General features: G+C 40.7%; 2 protein-coding genes across 2 annotated transcripts; both read left to right on the top strand.

Moving 5' to 3' along the window:
* The first annotated feature begins 2258 nt into the window (after nt 1-2258).
* Nucleotides 2259-9934, top strand: LOC112945050 (hypoxanthine-guanine phosphoribosyltransferase-like). The gene is made up of 9 exons (XM_026036571.1): nt 2259-2493; nt 4568-4674; nt 5166-5349; nt 6253-6312; nt 6826-6843; nt 7046-7128; nt 7658-7704; nt 8531-8607; nt 9526-9934. The coding sequence occupies exons 1-9, from the start codon at nt 2476-2478 to the stop codon at nt 9571-9573; spliced, it is 642 nt and encodes a 213-aa protein (XP_025892356.1). The 5' UTR covers nt 2259-2475; the 3' UTR covers nt 9574-9934.
* A 1192-nt stretch (nt 9935-11126) lies between these two features.
* NUDT7 (nudix hydrolase 7) lies at nt 11127-13911 on the top strand. Its single transcript, XM_026036492.1, has 4 exons — nt 11127-11158; nt 11248-11401; nt 11699-11857; nt 12713-13911. The coding sequence occupies exons 1-4, from the start codon at nt 11127-11129 to the stop codon at nt 13094-13096; spliced, it is 729 nt and encodes a 242-aa protein (XP_025892277.1). The 3' UTR covers nt 13097-13911.
* Nucleotides 13912-19019: the final 5108 nt, after the last annotated feature.

Raw genomic sequence — 19019 nt, forward strand, 5'->3', positions numbered from 1 at the left:
AGAAGCTGGTCTAACCATGACTTAATGTCAAACCAAACTCATACAGAATGGCTCCAGATTACTGATTTTAAGCCATTTTTGCAGCACATAAATCAAGTTTCCTAATAGCATATCAATCATGAGTACTCAGGTTTAAATTAAGACTTTATCAATCACTTGGCACATGGAGTCCATGGGGGTCAGACCTTCAGTGGTGCAAATGAGAGCAGCTCTCCTGCAATCCCCTATTACACAAGTGACCCAATTTTTTAAGGTTCCTGTTTTGAACTTCCTGGCTGCACTTGCATTTCAGTGAGATCTGTGCGCTTAAGTGAACAGGGAACTTCTTGGTCTAGAAAGTTTGTTCCACAGAAAGGATGTTTTGCTTACAAGTGTTGTCTTCTATGGTAGAGGCTTCCCTCTAGCGGACAATTTCTCTGTTTTATTTGTAAAGTTTTAGCCAGTCACCTGGCTACTTTCTCTCTATTCTTGCTAATAAGTAGAATAAACTGCTTCTTTGCCATTCTCCTGTGAAATCCCAGTATCTTTCAATACCAGATCTGAGCTTCACAGCTTCATGCACGAGTGAATGCTTCTTGTACCAGTTTAAAGTTTAGGGTTAAATGTAGAAAAATACATAAAGTATATAGAGTATATATAGAAATGTGAAACCTACAAACATCTTTTTTTTTTTTTTTCCTGTAAATAAATAACTTTAAAAAATGATTTAGATCCTAGAACAAGTCATAAAACCCTGCAGCTGTGGTAAGTGATGAATGAGTGACACGGAGAGCAGCACACAGTCCGTAACTCAGATCCCTTCCAGTAGGGAACACAAGCTGCACTCTGCTTCCAGCAGAGTCAGCCCTGGCACCGCGTGCTTCTGAACACCCTGTTCTCTCAGACCTTCACCCTGTTTCATTCGTACCTGCCATTAAACAACATCCTGCTTTCACTGACACAGAAAGGGCTCAAGCAAGGGCAGCCAAACTACGCAGCGTGCACTCAGCCTAGCCAGACTCTCTGAAGCAACTTTATTTAGTGGCAGCTGAACTACACTGTGCTGAAAAGCCCAGGAGAGGGCCAAGTGAGCAAAAGGGAGCACACACAAACAAGTCTGGGCATCACCATTTTTTGCTCTTTTCTCCACAAAGGCTTGAAAAGCAAATGTCTACCTGCAGGAGCTCCTTAAGGACGCTGATTTTCACCTGCATTTTACCACTGAAGAACCAGGCAGGGAGCAACACATTGCTCAAGCAACAGCCATCTCTGTTGGCTTGTTTGTTCCTGTTCACGCTTCTTTTCCAGACGTGCTTCTGTCAAGGAATTCCCTGGATATTTGATCCCATATTGCTACCTGCTCAAAAGCATGCCTTACACTAGGATTTATTTGGCAAGGCTTCTTTCCACAAGAGAGCGAACTCGCATACGTAAGTATGGGAATAGGAGAGAAAATGCTGAGGAGGAAGTCCTTGCTAAGGGCATAAGAGAGGGCCCAAACATTCTGAAGACAGCAATAGCTCTCAAACAGCACTACTATTTAACATATCAATGAAGGCTGTGGATATGCTCATTAATCCACTTTGAAATGTATTTCCAGGATTATTATGTATTGACAACAATGGCCTGAAGGGGGAGAGATTACAAAGAAACTGAGGAAAAAAATTCTTTTCTTAATGTGTAAATTAAAAAAAAAAAAACCTATACTGGCAAAAACATTCCGTAGCATGTTGTATGCAACCCGTCTTTCACTCATTTTGTTAGTAGGATTAATTTTTAGAAATCTAAGGCTTCAATGTTAATCCTGGATAATACTGCAGTTTGGAACACTAAAATAATCAGATTACAGTGACTGTCAGTGTCATTTGACTCTAAATGATATATATTACTGGAACTGTCAATTTCAGTTTATATGAGAAGATGACCTGGAGGAATGTCAGCTGGTATTTACCATGTCTCAAACAATTGCAGACTTCTGCTGCCTGTAAAGAACACGACTTCTGTTCATTCAAACACTGATTTCTGCAAGTGAGCATAAGAATTTTGAAAAGCTGTGGGCTTTACTGCAGCAACACATGTGCAAAATTTGTGTAAGAAACTGATATACAAAACTAACTTCTATTTGTATACCACTGAATTGCCATGTGTACAAGCAAATATCTAATTTCTATTTTTGATAAAGAAACTACTGCCTTGACTAGTCCTTCCTCCTAATTTGATTCATGTTTCTGCACCTCCTGCACTTCTATAATCGTTATTCTGATTGGCTGCAGCAAGGGTAATGCTTACTTTATTTCTAGTTAATCTGATTAAATAATAACCTGGGATTGTGATGTCAATGTATTAGCATACGGAAGTAACACTTCCTGCAGGAAGAAAGGCAAATTTGAACTATTAGAAGCAGGTCACGATCTGACTGCAAGATGGAAATAGAGCAGGAGAGACTGCAGGAATAACAGCCCCTCATTGCCAGATAACACGGTTCGAAGTAAGAATATGGCTTGTGGACTGAAGGTAAGAAAATACAATTACACTGTGTTTGGTTGGCTATGTTGTTGAAGGGAGCTTTGTGGGGAGGGAAGATGCCTTCAGAGAAAAGAGCAGAACTAAATAACTGAATAATGAAAAGCCTTGTTTCTTATCATTTACTCAGGAGAAAAACTGGCTTTCAAAGGAAAGAAGTCTTGGAAGACTTATTTCACAGATGATCAGACTTCCACATTTTTTCATTCTATTTCAAAGAAAAAATACTTATTCATGTGTCTCTTTATTCTACATAACTGCTGTGGTTTTAAAGGCAGGGAAATCTCCAACAAGACAGTTAAACTAAAAAGCCAACTTCAGTAAATGAATGAGAGATGAGCACAAATTTAAATAAAACAAAAAAAAATCTCAAGTAGTAAGCTCATGTTTTAAAAACTTAATGACTCTGTGACTCTGTTTGGTAGTGAATTATTTTATTATAATAGGATGCTACTGTATTATTTAGTGTGCACAGTGATGCAAACACTTCTACGAGCCCATAAGGTATAGCAGGATGTTGCTATGGTGACGTGGTGCTCAAATCACTGCAATTCTTAGGGTTCTGTTTATCAGCCTCTCCCTAAATCTTTCAATTCTTTATACATAGCAACAAACAAGATACTAAGGTAGCAATGAAAATTTTGTTTATGCCAAATATTCTGAATGAGCATAGTTAAGCAAACAAAAAGGTGCTGAACTGTATTGTTAGAGCAGCCGTAATCAATAGTAGTTAGGTAGAATGCAACAGAGATGGAAGCTCACAAGAAAAAGGCCTCTGCCTGCACCAGTTGTCGTGAACAGGAAGAAGCGAAGCCCCCTCTGTATCCCGTGTGCACTTCGGCTCTGCTGCGGGAAAAAAAGAAAGTGACAGTAGGAAATAGGCAGCACTTGCTTAACTGCTCTTTACCATGGAAACTGATCATGCTGAAAGGCTTTTCCTGCATGAAGAATGATTCTTAAATTTTTGAGTGAAATTAACACTGTCTTTTAACTTTTAACTATGTATCTAAAGTCTCACAGTCACTGTTTCTTGTCACTTGAATCCTGTAACCTGTATGTTTTCTGTTACCACTAGCAATCTCACATAGGCCATTTCAAGTTAGTCTAGTAGGGCACATACTTATTTTGTATAAAACAGGGCATTTATTTTGTATAAAACCGGGCAAATACTTATTTTGAAAGTTTTTCAAGTAATATCCTACTCTAGTTCCTCAAGGTCCATTTTTCCCTTCTTCCTAAGCAGTCACCTCTTCTATGCCACAAAAAAAGCAAAATTAAAATTACTTTATCTAAAGAGTTTGCAGGCGTTAATTATTTTTTTGCTCACAACACTTCGTGCTATAACTGCCTACCTCAGAGCTCCATGCTATCCATTACCAAGCCACAAAACACTTGGTGCTGTGGCTTGCTTTAGAAGTCAAAAGAGGCTTCTCAGTTGGTAGGAGAGCATTGCGCTGGCTAAGTGTGACGGGAATAGGATCTCAGCCAGAATGCAGAACACAAACCATTAAAACATTGTCTCCTGCTGCAGTGATCTATTTTGGTGCTAAGCAGACTATAGGATATTAGAAACATACACCACTCCGAGCGTGCTTGAAGTTAACTTTATTCACGTTGCTTCTCACAGTGTTCCTCCACCAAAGAAACCTGCCATGCACACCACACTGAACAGATTCCTCCTAACTCATAAGTTCTCTTATATTTTGAATTGCGCTGAACTGAGTTTGGTAGAACTGTTTTGGAGCTAACATATTTTGCACTAGAGAAGGTGTAGCCCAGCTTTGAAGTTTCTCTTCTTGCAGTTAGTCCCATATTTCTTTAAAAATACCACTGCAATATCAGATGTGAAGAGATCTTAATAAAGAATTTCAGCTGTTTCCTAATCAATTTCTAATACCTATCTGTCAACACTCTCATTTGCAATTTCTTCCTCTGGATTACACTTTCCTAGTCTGTTTTTGTTCTACCATTTCACAATGGAACAAAGAGTGAAGCCTCCATTACCTTCTGGAAACGTGGGAGAATCCCAAGACACATCTTTTAAACACTTCCCTTTCACTTTCAGATTAAAGATGAAGAAAGCGGCTACAATAAAAACCTATTTTGCATCCCTAAGCATTACGAAGAAGATGTGGAAAGAGTCTTCATTCCTCATGGACTCATCCTGGACAGGTAAGGGGGCGCTAAACAACGAGCAGTGCCAGTCATACCAATGGCCCCAGCTGCCCTCCAGTAGCCCACACTGACTGACACGCTGACCAAGCCTCACAGAAGCAACCATCCTTATGGAAGCCTAGAGAAACAGGCAAACTCAGCAACTACAAAACTTAAGCTTAGTCTTGGAGACAAGGACTAAGGCAGGACTTTCCCTGCAGCTCTGGTGAGGTTTCCAAGACATCTCAAACAGTTTAAAGCCTTCCTTTCCTGCATTATTTAGATATATCACTTAACCTAGGCATCTGCCACGTGGGTAAGCACCATCCTGTGATACTAGCGGCCAACAGGTAGCCTGCTTTGCTGTGCTTCATGTCTCTGGCTAAAATATTCAACAGCAAAATTAGATTTTTAACTTGGGCATTGTTATACGGACAAACAAATATGGCATGCAAAATATTTTACAAGATTTGTGATTTGGGTTTTTTTGTTTGTTTGTTTTATTCCAGGACAGAACGATTGGCAAGAGATATCATGCACGACATGGGGAGTCACCATGTCGTTGCTCTCTGTGTCCTTAAGGGAGGCTATAAATTCTTTGCTGATTTACTGGACCATATAAAAGTACTAAATCAAAATGGTGATAAATCTGTGCCTATTACTGTGGATTTTGTTAGAATAAAAAGCTACTGTGTAAGTAATTTTCTTTTCTTGGAAACTGACCCTCCCCAAAGACTAGCATTCTGAATCCTGTTATTTTACATGAAAAACACATGAAATCAAGTTTAGCATACATCCTGTTCAAAGCAGCTGAATTATCATGTACTGAAAGGCAACCAATTTGCTGCCCTGCCCAAAGGACTAGATGAGTATTTCTATTGACCAGCATGAATATACAGCTGAACACTTAAAGCAACAAAGTAAGGGCAGGTTCAGGTCCCCAAAGTCCCGCTCTCCAGCCCAAAGCTTCCACAGGGTCTACTCTAGAGGTCCTCACCACGGCCCTCCTGGGCAGGAGGGTATATGGAGAAGAGCTCCAAATTAGAGATTTGCTTAAGCTCTCCATCTGCATTGCATTAATTCTTTTTCTTACAGATAACAATGGTGAGATTTGTTTATTTAATCCATGTGTTGGAAAAAAAAGTATTTTTTACCCAAGCCAACTCTAGCTGGCCCAAGCCAACCACTGCAGAGCAAATCTGTGATTTACTGATAACTTATTTTCTGTTTTACCTTCTACACTCTTTGAGTGCTCAAGCTCTGTGCATTGTTCCAAACGTATCTCATGCTAAATCTAACAGTTTGCAGTGTCCTATAAAAGTATCACGGAATTCTCAAACAATCAATGCTAAAAAAAAAAAAAAAAAGCTGAAAGTAACCATATTGATTCTAGAAATATGAATGCACTTTTGCTCAGAAGCTCAAACTTCAATCTCTTGCTATCTGCTATTAAAAGCTCTTCTACTGAAAGACCTCTGTATAAAGGTGCAAGTGTCCTCTGCTGTGTGCACAGCACCAGCACAACATTCCTGATAAACACAAGGTAACACTTCGGAGCAGATCTGACCATATGACTTCTCTCCCATTTCCTTCTAGAGAGACTCACCCACAAAAAAAATCAGTATAATTGGAGAACTGTCCACGTTAAATGGGAAGGTATGAATTAGCATGTTTATCTTTTAAGGGAAAATAGTGTTTCTTACACATAATCCAGGAAGTTCATCTGTATTAAGATTTTGATTTTATATATTCACAGACACTTAAATGCCTTGAAATGGAGAATTATTCCCACTGATCTCAGTGAAAACATAAAGGAATCAGTATTGAATGCTTATAAAATCTTAGCGATATGTTTTTTATCCCCTAAGTATCAAAAATGAACCAAGTTAAACTGACTTATGCACCATTTTTTAATTATTGCTATATTCTACTACATAGAACCTCATATAGGCGATTTTCTCACAATATTTTATGCTTCTATAAATACTTTCAGAAAGACTCTTCAGAAAGCACTTAGATAATGTAAGTAGTTAAGTGACGAACTCCTTTTAAAAAGAATTGCAACTTATTTGTAATTAAATTCTCTACAGCACTCTTTTTTTCCTAGCTGTCTAATTCAGTGAACATTGTCATTAATTTTTTTTCCTCTTCCTGATTAATCTTTTCCAGAATGTGTTAGTAGTAGAGGTGAGTAAAGATTTCAATTCTTTTCCACTTAGCAAGTTAATGCTTTAATATTACATAAAACAACAATTGATCATACGTCAGTTAAAGTATGTATGTCATGCTATTGCAATACTAAAGCCTCTGATTGCTTTATACACTGTAGGTTATCTTGACAGTCTTTTATTCTTTCAGATTTCTAAAATATTTTTTTAATTTCCTTGAGGACATTATTGAGACTGGCAGAACAATGAAGGCGCTACTTGCAAAACTAAGGGACTACAAGCCAAAGACTGTAAAAGTAGTAAGGTATGATGACATGTCCCCTGATGAATGTATCATAGTGAAATGATACCAAAATCATTCAAGGGAATAGTAAGAGTATACTTATATTATATACTTATATGTATTACTTATATACTTATATGTGTACGTACATATATATATGTTAAATATCTGGGAAGGAGAACGTAAAAGCAGGAAACAATGCTCCTCTCTCCCTATTCTCCCAAAATCTTTACATGCCACTTGAACTTCTCTGCCTACCTGAGCTCCATTAGCTTAGTGATATTCTACTATATGGAAAACTAATGATTTGGGATACAAAACTGAAGAGAATTAAGTCAAAGACAATAGAGTCACGTGGAGCCCAGGTCAGACCCTTAACTTTTTCCCCCAAACATAAAGGTCAAGTTCTTTCTGGTATGTTAAAACAATGAGAAAGTATTGTATTGAGACACATGATTCTAGAAGCTTAAGGGGAGAGGTGGGAGAAATGAAATCTACGACTTGAAGCAAGTTTATTTTAAAAACCATGATTCTCACCTCTGTCTTACAGCCTGCTCGTTAAAAGGACACATCAAAGCTCAGGTTACAGACCTGACTGTAAGTACTGCATTTCTTTAGTTGACCAAAATAAGATCTCAGAATTTCATTTCATGCAATAAACCTGGACAGTAAGATATGCGTGTCAGGAAGGCCAAAAGAAATGGGGAGAAATATGGAGAAAATAAATAAAAGCCTGTAAATTGACCACCAGGTAGCACATACTGAAACCACACAACCACCTTCTACTTTGTTTGCGTGTAGGTAAAGTTGTTTGTATCCAGACAGCTGAACTAGAATCACACTTACCTTCTGATTGCTTGGCTTTGACCATGGTTTAAATATAACCTGTTTACAAAGCGTATATCCCACTTTGATTAAGATTTACTCCAAAGAGGGAAGTAGGCCTGCAGTTCAACTAACTGAATCCACTTTGGATTCAGAACTAACCCACTCTCAAAATCAAGTGCAATTGTGATATTTACATGGAGTTGTGGCCTAGCTTTTCGATGTCAGCTTTTGGAGGGCCAGCAGGTCACACTTCCCATGTGGGTGCACTGCTCCATGAGCAAAACCTCCCTCTTTGCTGCCCTCTTGCAAAGCTACCTCATAAGTAAACTTAATTAATGTACTTCTATGAAACAAAAGAATTCTATTAAAAAAAAACACACAAGGATTTTATTTACATTGCTAACTGCTGGGGATGGTGTGGATTTTAATCTGTGCCATCAGTTTACATCTCTGACTTGTAGGAGTGCTAGGTGTGCTAAATCTTTGAAAGTGGAGGAAGTATCTGCTAAGCACTGCTCTTGCGTAGCTGAGGACAACCCATGCACCTAAAAGATATTTATACCACTTAAGTAAAAAAAAATGGTTTTTGTTGCAGATGTGGGTTTTGAAATTCCAGATAAATTTGTGGTTGGATATGCTCTTGACTATAATGAATACTTCAGGGATCTAAATGTAAGTACATACCTGTGTGTGCCCTGTTTCCATATGTACATACATGACTATTGCAATTAAGCAGCAAGAATACTGGCTTACAGCAGGCAGCTTCCAGATAACAGAACTTTAAACCAGACTAACATTTTTTCTAAAGGAGTTAAAATGTTATTGATGTGCTAGTAATTTAATGTAGCAACTTGCACTTGCCCTACCTTGATGAATCCACTCCAAAGGCAGCGTCGCTCCGCTCGGCTGCGCAGCGCTCCAGGCCCTGCAGGCTGCCTGGCAGGTATCAGCCTGCAAAGAAACCGACTCATAACTCGGCTCTTTGTACTGTAACATTTGTCCATTTCAGTGCTATCCTATGTTGCTCTTCCCTGGCAGAATTTTTAAAACACCTCTACACTGGACTGTGTGTGAAGGTTTTTCTCTACTCTGTAGAACATGCCCATCAGGTCCTGTTTCCCTTTGTTCCCTTATGGCCACTTTAGGCTGAAGTGAATCCTAGACTTGCTCAGAAAGATTCTAAGTAATGGAGAGAGCTCGTTTTGTTTTGGCTTGGTTTTTCACTCCAATTCTAAAAAGCATTCTCTTAAATTTGGCTAAGTGAAAAAACTCTCACTTGAAGATATTTTTAACACGACAAACCCATTTGTAAAAGCCATAAACTTGACCTGAGCTGTTGTAAAGCAATATAAAGAAGGACATGATAAATGAACAAACCTGACCTCTTCTTGACTATACAACTTCTCTATCCATTTTAGATGAGGTTGGAGGAAATATTAGCAGTTCAACTTCACTAGAAGTAGTAAAACTGACAAAGCAGTGGTGTTTTGGTGTGTGTTCCTTCCAGTTCCAATAGGAATATTGCTGAAAATATTTCATTCCCTTTGAAGCTAAAGATTGGCTAAAATTATGGGTTTTGTTTGTTTTTAGCACATCTGCATTCTGAAAGAGAAAGCCAAAGAGAAATATAAAATCTGATCGCATCATTTTTCTGGAGCAGAAGTCCAGTGTCATGTAGAGCTGTGTGGACAAACGATGAGGAGTTATTTCCTACTAAACATATTCATTTCACTGCAGAACTGCAAGGTTCTTTTAAAGACAGTTCTTTGTATATTTTTTCCTATAATAATGAAAATATTGTTTTATAGAATAGTATAAAAAATGCTAATGATTGTTCTTCAAGCTACCAGAACAGAACGTTGAGTATAAAATGTGTATTATATTGTATATAAATCCCACTGGAAACCCCAGGGACAGAGCCACAAGACTTACACATATACAGCTAGCTTTGTCTTTTAGCTACTATATAAAATAACACAATTTATGTATTGTATATATAAACTGCAATCCTATTTATATGTACAGATGTGCGTGTAAATATATAGATAGGCAAATATGTACTTTATATAGTAAGTAGGGTGCACAAGTATTTTAAGCACTCAAGGTTAATTGCATCAACCCCACTGAGTGCTTATCATGAGCAGAGCTGATCCTGATAGTCTAGTTTACTTAACAAAATGGAAAAGAAAAGGAAACATCAGGGCAAATAAAGACAGATTAGTATTTGTACTCCATGTAACTTCATTTTTGGGGGGCTAAAGGTTCATACTGATCATACCTTTGCGAAAGACGTTACTGGAAGCACTGGTGCTCCTGCTCCTTCATCATGAGCTGTTGGGACTGCCTCATAACCCGCACATCGGCCTGGGGCCACCAGGGCAGGAATACCCTGCAGCTGCCTGCGTGATGCTCATCCCAACTGGGAGCCCGTTCATCCCAACTGGGAGCCCGTTCATCCCAACTGGGAGCCAGCACCACTTGTCCAGAAGCCACAGCAAGCCCAAGAGAGATCGGCTGCAAGCCCCCTAGGGTTGCAAACCAGGATTTTTGCAGAACTTAAACATGGAGCTGTTTTTCAGCCTTCTGTCACCTTTGAGCAGGAAAGGCAACTTAGACAAGGAGCCTGTTTAATAGATAAACTCCTCATCTTTGCTCACTAGGACCAGCAAGGATCCCACTGGCCTGATGCCAGTCAGGAGGGTGCAGGAGGCGTCCAGCCGGCGCTCAGAGTGACAGGCTGCTAATGAAGCAATTAAACCTGATTATCGAGGCGGGGCTGCCCCACGGCGTTATCCTTGCGGCCCAGCGTGCCCGGGGCCCGCCGGGGCTGCCGGGATGGGCTAGGGTTACCGGGGCGGACAGGAGCTCCCGCGGGGCCGGCAGCTAGCATCACGCCGGCACTAAGGGGCTAGAACGGGCTGCGGGGCAATCCCCTGGCGCCTCTTACCTAAAAGGAGGCGGGCGCCTACCCCTGTCCGACGGTACCGGGGTGAAGCCCGAGGCGACGCGCGCTGCAGCGCGAGGCGCTACACGGACCACGCTACATGGACCACGCCCCAACGGCCGCCTCCGAGGAGCCCCAACGGCCGCCTGGCGGCGGCTCCGCCACGCGCGGGAGGGGGGCGGTGCTCGGCCGGCTCGCGCGCTGATTGGTGGGCCCGGCCGCCGCTCAGGAGGGCAGAGAGTCCGACATGGCGGCGGAGCGGGGCGGCCGGGCGGGCAGGTAGCGCCGCCGTCGTTCTGAGCGCGGTGGGTCTCGCTGCGCCCGCCCGCGCCGCCGCTCACGGCGCTTTCCCCTTCTCTCTTCCCTAGGGAGAGCCTGAAGGCGGCGGCCCGCGCCCGGCTGCGCGCGCACGACGTGGCCGGGCGGTTCTCGGCGCTGCCGCTGCCCAGGGCGGCCGTGCTGCTGCCGCTGCTGGAGCGCGGCGGGCGGCTCTGCCTGCTGCTCACCGTGCGCTCGCTGCAGGTACCCGCCGCGGCCCGCGCACCGCTTGTTTGCCTTAAAAAAAATACAAAACCGGAGCCCTTGCACCGTCTGCGAGCACCGCCAGGGGGATCTGAGCGCCCTCCCGCGTGCCTCTTGGCGAGCGGCTCCTTCCTGATCCCAGAGCTCCCTGGTTGGGCTTTCCCGGCTGCTTTCCCTGGGAAGGTCCACGAAAGGTGAAAGGCGCGGCGGTTCTGCGGTGCCAGCCAGTGTCCGTGTGGATCCGGGGAGGGACCGTGGGCATGATCCACTAAACAGTGATGCTCCTTTGACTTCCAGCTGAGAAGATTCCCGGGAGAAGTGTGTTTTCCGGGAGGTAAAAGTGAGGCAGCAGATAAGGATGAGATTGAGACTGCGCTTAGAGAAGCCAAGGAAGAAATAGGGCTCCCGCCAGAGGAGGTTGAAGTCGTCTGTAGGCTCGTCCCTGGGATTGATAAAGTAAGCAATACACCAAACCAGTCAGCAAAGCACTAGAAAACGAGCTTAAAATCATACTGTTCTCATCTGTAATTATATTTGCTGTGTATAAGGTTGATCTTTCTCCAGCCCATTGCTGTGAGTAACCCCTGCGTGTTAATGTGCACAGACTGTTACCAGGGCAGGGAGTGAAGAGCTTGGCCCTGGTGAGGTGTGAGTGCCCGGCCCGAAGGAGGCAGAGCCAGCAGGAGACCTCACTGCTCTTATCAACTGTCCCCATTGCTGCTGTCAGCTGTCCCCATGTGATTGGGGACAAGACAAAGCCGGTCCCTGCAAACCAGTGGCTGCAGGGGAGGTTCTGGTTAAGGGCAAGGAAAACAACTCCTCACCGGGAGGTTAGATAAACCCAAGACAGTTCCAAAGCAGCATGCTTATTACAGCTGTGTATATAGAAATACACACTTATATGTAAAGTGTGCGTGCCCATGTATGTACGGGAGGGGTGTATACATATATATATGTACACACATAAGTGATTTGAAAGACTTAAAAACAGAGCTCTTCAAATTCAGACCTGTGAGAGCTTTTTTTTTCCTCTAGCAGATGGATAAACCTTTTTAGCAGCTCTGTGATCATGCAGCATGAGCAGAATATTAGTAAAAGCAAGGCTTAATTAATACAAAAAGAGAATTTTAGAAAGTTATAAAGTATTTAAAAGTAAATGTAAATATAATGCCATTTTAGAGATTAAAAATGCATTATAAATATGAATATTTCATAGGTTGCTCATACTCATCTGAAGTACTTTTAAAATAAAGAACTTCATTTACTTTGTACAAAATTAGTGGGTTTGTTTGTTTGTTTACTTTCTTTTAGATGAATAATTTGGTAACACCAGTTGTAGGATTTATAGAGGACACGTTCCAGGCCACTCCTAATCCAGATGAAGTGAGTGATGTGTTTGTGGTGCCACTGGAATACTTCATTGAGCCCTTAAATTACACGTCCTTGCCTTATAAAATGTCATCTGGTCACCAAGGTCGGATGCATTGCTTCACGTACGATGACAATGAGCATAAAGCACCATTCAAGATATGGGGACTTACTGCACACTTCGCTGTATTTCTTGCTCTTGTAATTTTTGGAAGGAGACCTACCTTTGAAGTTGATTATGATCTTGACAACTTGCTGCCATCTGCTGTGCAGAACTTCATGAATTTATATGCATCAGTACAGGAAGCGAAGAAAAGTCATCTATGAGATACTGAACTGCCAGTTAATGAAACTTAATGAAATTGGTGAAAAGGAGTTGGCTTTATTCTCTCTATTCCTGTTACTTGATTTAACTTCACATTTATGTTTTTCTGAGTTGGAAACTTTAATTAGATTTTTAAAAGTTCTGAGAAGTTAATCAGGCTCTAATTGGGTTCATGTAATTATTGGGCCTATATTAGGATTGCCAAAAGCACAGTGGTTTTGATGAACTTGCAATTAATATAATGACTTGGAAGATATAGGTTCAATTTGTACATTTATCTTGGATGATCTAATATTGTTTCTTTAATATACCTTCCTTTTGCAAAGTGAGATATTTTTCATAACCTTTTCAGTTTGAATGGGAATATAAACATTTTGGAGGATCTGTCTGCACTTACTCTGACATATCACATGTGGCATAATACAGTCGTGATTAAGCACTGTTACAAGGTACACAATAAAGATATAGGTGATGGGTGCTTTCACAGTTCTTGCTGTTGTTGTTATTTGTTGTTTTTAATTTTGGTGGGAGGCTTGGAGGGAAGAGGGAATGATGGATTCTAATCCTATTGTTGAACTCACCCTTTCCCATAGAGAATTTTGCAAGCGTGCAGTGAGTGAATGGTACCTTGTCTTCAGAGAGAAGACTTCTGCCTCTCCTTCCTCTTGCTGGCATCACTCATTCAGCTTCTAGGAGGAGTCATTTTAAGAAGAGACAAGCAGAGTTCACAGTTCCTAGACTGAGGAGCTCAGTGAACCTTTGCCAGTCCTCTGGCAACGTCAGATACCTGGTGCTCTTTGTGAACCTTTTCCACTCACTGCTGGGTTGGCAGTTTATTCACAGTGGTCCTCGTACTGGGGCCAATGATTTGGTTTTTAGGAAACACAATTGAGTTAGACTGGATTGCAGAGTAGCTTCAAAGAGAACAAGAGAACATCCTTAAACAGGTAGGTGAAAGTGGTTGGTGATTTCAGTGGTCTCACACGGGCCGTGGTTGATAACGGTGAGAGTGGTTTCTCCAGAATAAACGTTGCCTTTGTTCTGACTCAGTAGCTGTATTAACTGCTTTGAAACTGTCTAAACATTTAAAAGATAATCCTAACTTAAACTCTTTGTTGTATTATTCATATCCGCCATGGTTTATCCTAATGCTAATGTATACAGGGAAGATAACTAATTAAAATAAGAACATTGTTAATTAAAACAGAGCAAACCAATTAGATCTTCAATTAGTAAACAAAATGGATACTAGATGACATAATTACTAATTTCTCTTCTTTTTCTGGTCCAAGCAGGCTTTTTTCTTCCCTATATATTTACCAAATCAAGCACAAGTCTGTACAGGTGTTTTATACATATAATTCCCCCTCTGAATTTTCCCCCAACAAAACAAAGACTATTGTTCAGCTGAAATATGTTACCAAATAAAAACTGTTAAATATATTAAAATGTGTTATATAATCTTTTATTAAGTAATTGGATAATTCATGCAACATGACACTGATGAATACAAAGACTTGATCGGAGTTAACAAAAAATAAACTGTATGAAGTTTAATGCAAGTTGTTAGTCATTCTTTTAGTCAATAGGCAGTGATTTGATATCTAACATTTCTACATCTTTGCTCAAATAGGCTTTTGGCATTTTAAGTTTTTGCAAATATTTAACACTTGATATTTGAGATACAAGTATTTAACAATTACAAATGTATCAAATTAATGAAGTTGCTCCCAAAGGGAGTTTTATACACACACACACACACACACACACACACACACACACACACCAGTTTACAGCATTTCTGTATTGGACAAAACATTCAGTATCACATTTCACAAAGTTTAATTAAACTAAGCGCATTGAAATCCTTGTTACTTTTTCACAGAGGTCGTGCAGGGTTAAAAATCGTAGATAAAAATTGGAATGTTCAAGAAAGGACATTATTTATAGTCAGCCTGTGCATACATCATATATAAATATACATATAAGCAATAGAAAATGTGGAGAAGTTTCTTTTTCTAACTCTTTTAAATGCTTACAAGTCAAGATAAGGTAGCTACAAAGATTTTTTTCAGTAGGTTGCCATAGCAATGCAGTTTTCATAGCAGTACGTGTTAAACCATCGCCAGTTAATTTGTTGTTTTTTTTTTTAATTATACTAGAAGGGGACATTAGATACTCTCTCCTTCCCTCTAACCTTATCCTCTCCCAGAATATAATCTAAGAAATTAGGTAGAGGGAAAAAGGAATCATACTTATTTCTGTTTTCTTACAGAAGCTACAGATCTCTAGCCATTACATTCATTTAGAGATGGCAGAGATTCAACATGAATTTATTTTATGCCATTAGAATTGGCATCCAAGGAGTAAAAGGAGTGCTTTATGTTGTTAATTAAATTTACAATACTATAATGCTGCCTGCTGCTTAGTGTTTTAGATCTGGAGTAGGTTTTGGTTGTTTGTTTGTTTGTTTGTTTTTAACTGCACTAGGAAAGAAAACATCCAAGTAATAATGAAACATTAATGAAGAGTAATCATCCTGCTTGTCAGAATCTGCTGCAGGGGAATGGCTGCTCCCTGGCTGGCAACAGGCTCATTATTATGGACACACTTCTCATTCCGAGTTCTGCAAACCTTTAGACTGCGCTGACCATTAGAAGAGAGACTGAGCGAGAAAAATAACATATTTCATGTATTATTGCCATAGTAAGTGTCTTCTGTGGCATATCTACCCCTATGTGGAGATGCAAGGACATTTTTAGATTTATAAAGATAGTGAAAAACAGAAGAATCTTGTACTTCAGCTCTAGAATAAAGCAGGCTGAGCTGTTTTAGCACATCTGCTGCAGAATTATCACTTTTCTGTATTTTTTCCTTTGAATTGTGACTTTCAGTGAAGTCCTAGAACAGCTGAGGAATAAGAAAACTGCACATGAATAAAAGGGTGACATATTCCTGGAGATGTCTTCCACTGTATTTTGCAGACATTTATATGAACTCATTTTTGTTTCCAAAGAGTTAAGAAAAAGTAGTTATTCTACCATTATACACACTGTATCATTTTAATGGGAAGCATTTATTACACAAAACGCACTTAATATATTTGGATTTATGTAGTGAAGCGGACTTTGGGTTTTAGTTTAGCTATAGGCCCAAATTTAATTTAGCTCTTCAGCCCAAAGATGGGACTGCTATCTAACATTGTGATATCTTCTGAGAAATAAGACCCTAGTAAGAAAGCTCTTCACTTTTGACATCCTTCAAGCCACATCTGAAGATTTACATCTGAAGGGGTTATTCAAGATTTTCCAAACTGAACAGTTTCAGGTCAGATTTGTTTGGTTTATTCCATTCTATGCAGAACAGTTTAAACTGAGGTAAGCTTTTTGCAGTGTTTAATCTGATGGAACAGTAGAAATATATTCTATGTGTTGCATAAACTAAAGTCTCCTAGCAGAGATGCTTGCCATGTTCACTTGAGCTGCATCTCTTCAGTGTTTGCAAACTCAATATCACACCTGACATGGAAGTGTCAGGCATGAGAAGGCCATGAAAGGTGTGTTCCCTCTCCTGCTTCCTTTCATGCAGGACTGGGAGCTCTCTCCTCTTCTGCCTCACCCACAAGAACAGGCATTTCATCTTGTAACCCCTAAATTATGAAACAATATAGAATTGTCCTGAACCTGGAAGAGAAGGCAATGAAGAATCTCAAGAGATTGATGGTGCCTAAATGAGCTTCTGAATATATAAAGTAGGTGACTCACTGTTAAATACACTCTAACCTGCAGAAAAGATGGAATGGTTTAAATTCGAGTTAAAGAATAAAGTGCTATCATTTTTCACATTAAATGAATATAGATTCATTTAAAGCAGGCTAGGATTCATTGTGATATTGCTTTCCCCTGAACACATGGAAAACTCGAATATCCCTGTCCTGGCAAATATCCACAGCTTGAGTGGCATTCCTTGGCACGGCTGGCAGGGGAGTGAGTCCCCTTTGCTGCACCCCACTGCTTCCGAGCTAACGCAAAGGAGCATCCCCACACCCACATTGGGTTTGCATGCATCTAGCTCCCAGTTCAAGAGGAACGTGTGGTTTCAATGGTTATGGGGATGCTCCTTTGTTTTGGCCCAGAAGCAAAGGGCTACAAGTGATGTTCAGTTCAGAAAATCCTTGCCTTTGGGAGCCTGCTGTGCTGAAGCTCTCCCCTCACATCTGCAGTCACAGGATTAGATGGTGGTGAAGGCAGCAGAGGAGCCGCAGTCCTTGCTGCTGGGTGCCCATCAGGACTCTGCTTCCTCCCTCCATCAGCTGCGAGAGGTGGGAAAACTCTTAACACCTTTGTCCTCAGCTTGGCAAATAAGAATAAAGCAGGAATATTCTATGGAGAAGGTCTGGGGCACCACATGGGAAAATAAAAGTTGCTAGGTGAAGAAAAATTTGGAAACTGTCCACAAAGTTCTTGGAGTAAGGACTTATATTTTAATGTGATTGATACCAGGGACATTTTAAGTCGAAGCAGCAACCTGTTGCATTTCACAGGATGGCCACATAAATAGCTGGGCCAAATCAACTGAGGACAAGACACTTTGCAGCACAGTGTGGGCATGAGAAGCAAGCAGGTGAGGGGAGGCAAGCAGGAATATCCTGAATTCATGAACTGCAGCTTGATTTATGAAGGCTAAGTTAGTTTCTGACAGCTAATCTTCCATTACTCTTTATGAACTAATATGTGCCCTTTTCCTGCCCAGCTGTAAGGTAAAATATGTTCAACTAAGTGAAAAAGATATTTACCTCACAAGAAGTGTGGCCTGTGGATGTGCAAAACCCCTTACAGCAGCTCAGATGATAGGAAGTAGCTCAGCAAGGCACCGGGTATCACAGGCATCAATGAATAAGCAGAGGACTGGAAGTTAGAGCTTGGGGTGGTTGAAGCTCTGCCACTGCCTAGATGCATGTGCACGTTGCACGGGTTGTTACGCAGAGCTCAGAAAGAGCCTGGGTCACAACATGCTGCAAGATCTACTGCTCGAGGACTTCCTTCTTGGGGGGGACTGTTCAAAGGAGAGCGTGAAGATGAAGGGAAGTTGCTGTGAGGATATATCATCAAGCATTAATTCCATTTTAGCTATGTCAAGAAGAAAACGTGTTAAGGATGTGGTGTTATTAGGCTGTTCTAGCCCTCTCAGACTGGCTTACCCCTCATAAAAGAATCTCCCTTTCTCCTGGCAGAGAAATCCAGCGCCTGGCCAAGACACTCAAGCAGAAAAATAGGACCCTGGCAGGAAGCTCTTCCTGGTGGGGGCAAGTCTTTCTGTCACGCAGCAATACTGTATGATGGGTCAAACACATTATAGTTTCTCATGTCAAGAGATCTTTAATCGGGAAGCTATGGCATAGATAGGTCAAGCTCCTCTTAATTATGGAAATAATCTCTTTCCTTTTCATCTCTGTTGTTTGGCTCTGATGTTGCTCATTGGCTGTTTGCCTGTGATTGCCGTGACTCTTCATCAGAATCTTTCCTAAAATCTTAGAAGTCCCTCTCCAAACTTGACAGGCTTCTCTCGTTTTTGTTTGTTTGTTTGTTTTTTAATATCTGAAGAGGTTTTTGGGCACAAAATTTACTGTTGCCTGGACATTCAGGGAGACTGCTGACAAGTGTGTTCTGCTCCGTTGTTTCAGTTGTTTCTATGCAACTTTTGAAGCTTTCTGCATAGGTCCATAGGCCATGACTCACATTTCTTTGATGCACTGTGAAGCTGTATGTATATGTATGTATGTATGTATGTATGTATATCTATATATGTATGTACATATACATATGTATGCATAGGTATACACATATACTTCATATATATGCATGTATACATATATACGTGTATACATATATATATATTGTGTGTGTATATATTGTATATATATAT

The sequence above is a fragment of the Nothoprocta perdicaria genome, unplaced genomic scaffold, assembly GCF_003342845.1.
Source record: "Nothoprocta perdicaria isolate Ctin4 unplaced genomic scaffold, notPer1 scaffold_18, whole genome shotgun sequence".
Classification (NCBI taxonomy): domain Eukaryota; kingdom Metazoa; phylum Chordata; class Aves; order Tinamiformes; family Tinamidae; genus Nothoprocta; species Nothoprocta perdicaria.

What these genes read in the sequence shown, in the direction of transcription:
- LOC112945050 (XM_026036571.1), top strand. An exon ending in TTAGAATAAAAAGCTACTGT is followed by an intron (nt 5,350 to 6,252) that starts GTAAGTAATTTT and finishes ATTTCCTTCTAG; the next exon opens with AGAGACTCACCCACAAAAAA. An exon ending in AATACTTCAGGGATCTAAAT is followed by an intron (nt 8,608 to 9,525) that starts GTAAGTACATAC and finishes GTTTGTTTTTAG; the next exon opens with CACATCTGCATTCTGAAAGA.
- NUDT7 (XM_026036492.1), top strand. Translation starts at nt 11,127, where the DNA reads ATGGCGGCGGAGCGGGGCGGCCGGGCGGGCAG. An exon ending in CGGGGCGGCCGGGCGGGCAG is followed by an intron (nt 11,159 to 11,247) that starts GTAGCGCCGCCG and finishes TCTCTTCCCTAG; the next exon opens with GGAGAGCCTGAAGGCGGCGG. An exon ending in TCGTCCCTGGGATTGATAAA is followed by an intron (nt 11,858 to 12,712) that starts GTAAGCAATACA and finishes ACTTTCTTTTAG; the next exon opens with ATGAATAATTTGGTAACACC.